Genomic DNA, 7,943 nt, shown 5'->3' with positions numbered 1-7,943 from the left:
TAGAAGTCAATATTTACCTTAACTTCTGAAGAGTTAGGAGTATATTCAATTAAAAGAAGAATGACAGTGTGCTTGCAGATATTATAAAAAGTTTTTTTAAAAAAAAAAATTGGGGTGGTGGGTACCTTCATCATAGAAACCTTATGTTGCAAAGATCCACAATATAAAGTTAAGCCAAATATTTTTAATAGCTAGTGTTGAGAGGGAATGAACACAGAGCATTAACTGTTGAGAATAAAATCCAGGTTAAGATGGATTTAGCTGACTTAACTTGAAGTATACAAAGTGGTACTATTCACAAATGTGTTCTTCAAATGCGACTGTTAAAAATGTCAACTATTAAAAAACAAAACAAAAAAAGTGTTAAAAGTGTTCCTCATGCTGAGTTATCATTTCAGCAGGTATAATCAGTGTATACAGACCAGTATATTTTTGGCACAAATAGTAGTTTATAGAACTAAACTGAAGAATTACATTCAAACTGAAGTGTTACACAAGGAATAGAAGAGGTTACCTGATACAGATAAGACCGCAGAGTTGCAGCTGTTTTACACCTTTTAGGAATTGTTTTTCTGTGCAAATTAAACACAGCCAATAAAAAAATATTCACACTTCTTTAAGTCATTTATATTAAGGTTCTCAGAATTAGAATTAAAAAAAAAAGATTAAATATATTTATCCTATAGGATGTGGAACTACCAAAACTACAAGTATCATTTGCTTCTACATCATATCTAGTGGCTGCTGTGACAGTGTTATATTCTGCAGTTGTTAAATGCAGTATATTACTTCCAGTGGCAGGCTGGAAATCACCTATTTCAGGATGTGTAGATAATGTCACCTTACTCTGAGAGGCAAGTGGAAATACAGTTCTGTTAGATAGGTTCTTTTCTTTAGAAGAGTCTATATTAGAAAATGAATTTGAGGATATCTGAATGCAAATTTCTTCTGAAATACAAGCACGAAGGTAATGGATGTCATTGATATCAACCCTGGGTTCACAGCTGTGCCCTGCATAACAGTGGCAGTCAAATTTTTCTACGAATGTCTTCAGATCCTGAAATGCTGGTTGCCCTTGCAGAGTGTATTTTCCATCCTTTGTCATTTGAATGGCAATATTCTCTGGATTCAAGTGAAGATAGTCATTGGAATTCCATTTTTTCCGTGCACAGGCACCAGAGTCTTGGCACACTACCTGGCTGCAGATTCTGGCTGCCATTGTGACGTTGATGAGGTAAGGAGTCAAAGTCTTCCTAAGGTAGTTGTCCAGAGTTCTACAGGTGTTCTGTAAAAAGAGCATCATATCTGAAAAGTTTAGTACAGGAACTATTAGAATGCTGTCTTTATAGTAAGAGTACTGTAGTGGATATGAGTAAATATTTTTCCTGAGGTTTTAAAAGCAGTTGTAACTGGTTTCTGGAAGAGATTTATCAGAGAAGTTGCTGTATAATCCAAGGATCACAATAAATTTATCTTAGGTGGTTATTGGAGATATTACTAAAAGCACTTCTAGAAGACAGTAGATGACTTTAAGCTTTCATTTTATCTGTGTGAGATTCCCTGTTGCCTTTTGAATCAGATGCATTTTAAAAAGCTGTATGAAGGATCAGTGTTCCTTTTTATGTGTTTTGAATATCTTGAGGGAAAAATAAACAATAAAACCAACTCACAAAACAGTCCTTCAGCCTAAGCAAATAATTTTTCTGTTAATTCACCTTGTGATAATCTTCAGTTTTCTTCTGAATAGCTGGGCTGCAGGAATGGGGAGCTCTCATTGCATTTTTGAATGGAAAGGATTTTGGGAGTATGGTAAAATTAAATGTATACTAAGAGAACATCTAATTGACCATGAAGCTGGCATGTATGCTGTATATGCTTGTCAAACCAGAGGTTTGGGGAACTGTTTGTTTCTGAAGCTGTATGCTCTTAGGGTATTTGTCTAATACCACACATCAGTAGACAGATAAAGCTAATATTTACACTGATAGACGTCATTTCAGTGAATCTGAGGTATATGCAGTTGTTTGTTTTTCTTTTAGATGAAAAGCCTGCCTAGAAAATTTTGCTTGACATCTTAGAACACAAGAAGTACAAAAAATTGAAGCCTTATTCTCAGTAGTCAGTGGCAATCTTCATTAGCCTCAGATGGGCTTGGTTTTTGGTTAGTGAAGATAGTAGATCTGCTGACAATATGAAGTCATCGCTTTTAAAGTAGAAGATATGATGTAAATAATTGTAATCCTTTTCTGTATCCTTTTCACTTTATTGCTCTTTAAAAATACCACATAATAACTAACCTCGCATACCTTACTTTGTGTTAAATTCATATCACCCCAAATCACAATTCCAGAAGCACCCAGTGCAGCAGACTCGCCAATGGTATTTACCAGGTCATCCTGAGAATAAATGAGGAAAGAAACATACCAGTGTATGTAAGCTATAACATACAGGCTAAAGATAAAATCCATGTAGTAAATTACGTAGCCAAAATAACTACTCTGAAGACAGCTAGCAATTATACACTATGCAAACATTCTGCTCACAGTAACACTGTTTTGTTCTGGGATGGAGTTGAGCAGGCAGTACTGGAAAATATTGGCAACTGTTTCCAGTTTATACAAGGTTTTGCTCTGAAAGTAATGCCTCTTACTTTATTATGGTGGCCCATGATATCAGAGGCAGATGCTGGTGGTATGCCAGCAGAGCTTGCGCCTTCCCAGTAATATTCGATTAGATGTTGTTGCTGTGTGACAGATGGCAGCAGACGGGCAGTCTGACAAAGTGCTGTCTGACACTGAAGTGCATGTGAAGCAAAGGTGTGTCACTGAATTTCCCCACACAGAAAAAAATTGTACCCACTGACATTCACTGATGCTTGCTAAGCATTTATGGAGACCAAACAGTGGATGTGGGCACAGTGAGGTGGAGGGTGGTGTGTTTCAGCAGTGGCAACAGTGACAGTGGGTCACCTCTGCTGGTGCATGTATTTATGAGCTCAGCATGCAGGCTCTTATTCATTGCTGGAGTAAATGCACAAATACTGGTGGTGATTATGTTGAAAAAATAATGTTTTGTAGCTAAGAATTTGGTCTACCAAATAGTGTTATTGTGCTCTTTACAGCTGTTGTGGCTTCCATGGAAATAAACAGGAAGCATTGCTTTTGGAACAACCTATGTATATGGTTAGAAAGCCCATATACCTCACCAACCATTTTAATTTTTATTCTGCTATATTGTTTTCTGACTGCTTGGAGCTGGTGGGAACCAGTTTCAGTAATGCTGCCTGAAGTGCAAGCTAGAAAGCACAAATATATGATCTTTTTAAATTGAATTTAATTTCAGTTCTCAGAAAGTGCTGGAGCAGAAAAGAAGCAAGAGCAGAGCTTTCACCAGCAGGAATCTCTTTTCTCAAGAGAATGCCTCTGACCTTTTACAGAGATTGATCAGGGAAATTTGTTTCTGTTCACTTCTCTTTCTAAGGGTCAGCTATTAGCTCAGTCCTAATAAAGCATTTAAGCCCATCTGGAATGGGAGAGGGCTATAGACAGAAAAAGAACAGGGGGAAAAAAAATCTTTGTGAGAGGCACAATTTGAGAAGGCAATATGTGAGTGTTGGAGGATTTAAAGAGAGTAACCAGGAACCCAGGAAAACTGCTGACAGAACCTCCTGCTCCTCACAGGTATGCACAGAGCTGCGAGCCATGCTCAGTAGTGCTCTGTCCAGTATTTGGGAGGGTACCAAACACAGTTATAGTTACCAGATAGTTACTAACCTCCCCCTCCCTCCCTCCCTATGCCCCGGAGGACATTCATCAGTTTGGTGGTATGTAAGATAGTACAGGTAAATGAAGAACATGCAGAAAAAAGTAGCCAGAAGTGTAATAAGATGATTAGAACTTAGTCAGATCCTAACCTTGGCAAACCCGTGATTTGCTGAAATGACATTTAGGAAGCTAGCATAGTGTACCTAAGGACAGAATTTCTTCACTAGCCTTAAAACCCATCAACCGAAGAAAGAATTCAAAGCAGTCTTCTGTCCTTGTTTTGGTTTTTACACACTGATTTTTTTGCATCAGTATTTCAAGTCCTAAACAGGCAAGAAAGTTCTTCAATTCCAGAAACTAATTAGATTATATCATCATAAAAATCAGATAACTGGGAGTGGAAAAATGGTGATTTACCATTTAAGAATTTCTGCAACAGGAATTATTTAGTTTAATATGTACTACAGAATTCCAAAAGAAGAAAAAAGTGAACATTTTGGACAAAGAAGTGATGGTTGAATGACCTCTCATTTTTCAACTGGAGGCTGAGGAATGGGAGAGGTATGAAAGTAGAAGATCTTACAATAGTCACCCATAGGTACTTCCATCTCCTCTAACAAAATCAGGAGGGATACACCTCATATTTACCAAAGAGAAAAGCGAGGAGAAGGAAACGCTTATTGTAAAACAAAGAGAAAAACTCTCTTTTATTGTTTTTTCTGTTAAGAAGTAGATGTTAGGCCAGCCCAGTTTTATTAATTCTCTTTGGAAAAGGTTATTCTTTCTTCTGGATTAATGTACTGTAATATGCTCTCTAGATGCTAATATTTTGCTGCAGGTGAGGACTGCTCAGAGAGTAAAACATAAGTTGATAAATATGAGGTAGGATTGAAAATAGACTTCTTTCTGTTCAGTTTGCTCAAATGTAGTTGGTAGCTTTTTTTTTATATACTTCTGATACAAATTGATATCTTTTCTAAAGCATCCTGTGATAATTACTTTCCATTTAAGCTTGAAGTACTGAAGGCGTAGCTCCACTTACCTGAGAGAGGTATTCCTCATAGAGATCTGTGAATACTGGTCGTGTATATACAAAAACTGGAAGGGGATGAGTAGAATTAGAGACATAGGAAACTCTGATGGCTTCTTGAACTCTGTTGCGAACAAAGAGTTGGGCATTTCTGGAAGACCTTAAGGCTGTTTCTAGATAGACAGATGGATAAAGTGCTGTGCTCTTCTCCCACAACCAATTAAGCTCATTATTTCTTGCTATTTCAATATCTAAACAGGTTCCTGTATAATTATGTGGATTTTGTTTGTAATCATAGTTATAACAGTCTGGGTAAAGGTAGTATCCCCAAAGACGATTTGGCTTCATTGCTATGCCCAGTTTTAAAGATTCCAACATAAGAGATCTTGCTGCAGCTTCAAATTCCTTTTTAGCAATAGTCCTGGCTTCAGCTTCTGATAGACTTATGTCTCTCTGCTGAACCAGTTCAATAGATTCCTGCCTATAAATGTCTTTTGATCCCCAATTCCTTATCCACACAGGTCTCCAATTTTCCCAGTCAATGACAGCCAATCCAAACTGTTCATCTGAAGGAATATAGAACTGGATATCCTCTCTGGCTTTTTTTAAATGATTTTCCAGCAGCGCGAGTTGAGGGAGTCCTCCATTGAATGCTTCTCCTGTGACTTCATTTTTGTATGGATAGTAACCAAGCCTGTCTGGATAGAATAGAGTGATGTTTTGCCCAATGGATGTCTTCAGTGTGCTTCCAATGAGAGAAAAAAATGACATGTCCAGCTGCACTCCAGTCCTTTCAGTACAAAGTTCTGTAGGAGCATTCCAGATGGAAAGGAAAGGTGAATTAGAAAGAAGTGGACGAGCTCTCATGTTCAGAGATGAGCAGCAAGAAACTAGAAGAATGGTGAACACCATGCCAGAGGCTATGGGATATGTGCAAGTAACACAGATACCAACATTTTGTATTTGTCTTAGAGTTTCCATTGTAGCATGTGCAGTGGCATTAGGTGATTGTGATCAGACAAAAATTAAATGTTCTCTGGGTTGCTGAGAAGTTTGGTAGTCTGTTAGAAGCTGTACCATACAATAATGTTCTTCAGGTTAAAGCCATTAAGCAGTATTTCTGAGGTGCAGAATGGACTTGTCCTTTATGTGACTCTCTCTGCCATTTCTGACTGCAGGAAACTTCTCAACAATTTCTAAGACCTAATGCAGAAAAAAAAGAGGGGAAAAAAAAAGATAAATAAGAGGTGATAAATCTTTCTTTTCTAACTGTGAAACAAACACTATTTTTGGTTTTGAATATATTGTTATCTTTGAGTAAAACTCTCTTGAAGGAAAATGTATAATCATATTGTATTCAAATATTCAATTTGAATATTAAATTTGAACAAATTATCAAATGTATAATCACAATGTATAATCATAGAAGAAATAAGCTTCATAAGAACAGATACAAAATTGTCAATGAAGTGGTACCCAATGAGTCATGGATTGGAATGAATATGCTCAATAGTAGTTCTGATTGTGGCTGTGACTGATGTCTGTAAACATGAGTTTACACATGTCTTCTTTTAATCACAATGTCTTCTTTTAATCAACAGTAACCTATAAGTAATACTTCTCATCTGTCTCAAAACAGTTTTAGGTCCTAATTGATTAATTTTACAGAGCTCTTAAGGAAAGATCCAAGATGACACAAAATTGGAACCAGAACGTTGGCACACATCAAAGAAAACAATCCATATAAACTCATTTAATTCAGTGAGGTATCTGAAATATGAAAGGCACTCTATCTTCTGTCCAGAAATTCTTAAACAGATTCAAAAGCTGTGTATCATCTTGGTATATGGCTATCTATATTTTTCCTGAGGCTGGTTCACATTTACAGATTAAGTGTCCAAAAGGCCAAGTGTGCCCAGGAACATAATGCATTAGGAAACCTGAGGTCACGCATGCATACGCAGTGAGCAGTCACACTTACTTTTAGTCAAGAACATAATGGTAGCAGTGGTGGTTGTCTTGGTTTCAGCTGGGACAGATTTTATTTCTTCATAGTATCTGGTATGATGCTATGTTTTGGCTTTAGGAGAAAAACAGTGTTAATAACACACCAGTGTTTTAGTTGTTGCTGAGTGGCACTGCACAGAGAGAAGAGTGTTTTAGCTTTTCACTGTCCTGCAAGTGAGGGGACTGGAGATATGCAAGGAGCTGGGAGGGGACAGAACCAAAACAGCTGACCCAAACTGGCCAAAGGGATTTTCCATACCATATGACATCATACTGAATTATAAAACTGGTGGAGATTGGCTATGGCAGCAACCTCATCATTAGGCCATAGAGTATCTAAAGCATGGAGGAAAATACAGGAGGCACCATGAAGTGGGCACATCACCCAAATAATTAATGAAGATGTTAAACAGTACTGGATGCTGACTAAAACTTTTGTGTATATTGCGAGAGTGAGGTCTCCAGCTGGACATTCTGGCACTGATCAGAACCCTTTGAGCCTAGTAGTTCAGGCAGTTTTCAGCTTAATTTTCCATGTAACTTGCCTGTATTTCATCAGTGAAAAAGCTATGGGAGACAATGTTGAAAGCCTTGCTAAAATCAAGATCAGTAATATCCACTACTCTCCACTTGCACACTCAGCCAGTTTATTATAAAAGGCAATTGGGTTGGCCAAGTGTGATTTCCAATTTGTAAAATCATGCTGACTCCTTCCAGTCACCTTCTTGTCCTTAAGGTTTTGAAGCATTGTCCAGAAATATTTGCTCTGCCTAATTCCTACAGATCAAGGTGAGACTGTGCTGACAAGTGTGTCGTTCCTTGGATCATTGTTTTTTGCCCTTCCTGATGATGAGTGACATTTACTTTCTTCCAGTTCTCTGAACCCTCCCCCTGTTGTAATTACCTTTTAAAGATTATCAAGCAAGGCCTTGCAATGACATCAGCCAGATCCTTCAGCACTCATGGGCATGTGCCACTATAACCCATAGACTTGGATTTATTTTGGTTTTGTTTTTAGACTTGTCTGGTTTGTTTAAATGTTCCGTAACCTGATCTTCCTCCACTAAGAGGGAATCTTCCATGCAGTCTTTCCTATGAATGTAAGGAGCCTGGGATCCTAGAAATAGAAATTGAAGTGGAGA

The 7,943-nt window shown here is 37.6% G+C and overlaps 1 protein-coding gene across 1 annotated transcript; it reads right to left on the bottom strand.

Annotated features, from left to right (window-relative positions):
• Nucleotides 1-625: 625 nt before the first annotated feature.
• LOC306953897 (hyaluronidase PH-20-like) lies at nt 626-5,775 on the bottom strand (the record flags this gene model as incomplete). Its single annotated transcript, XM_079544915.1, has 3 exons — nt 626-1,285; nt 2,307-2,396; nt 4,807-5,775. 3 exons carry the CDS (start codon nt 5,773-5,775, stop codon nt 626-628), a joined length of 1,719 nt encoding a protein of 572 aa, XP_079401041.1.
• Between the last annotated feature and the right edge of the window lie 2,168 nt (nt 5,776-7,943).

The sequence above is a fragment of the Tetrao urogallus genome (assembly GCF_951394365.1).
Source record: "Tetrao urogallus genome assembly, chromosome: 1".
NCBI lineage: Eukaryota > Metazoa > Chordata > Aves > Galliformes > Phasianidae > Tetrao > Tetrao urogallus.
This window is presented reverse-complemented; position numbering and strand designations above follow the sequence as displayed.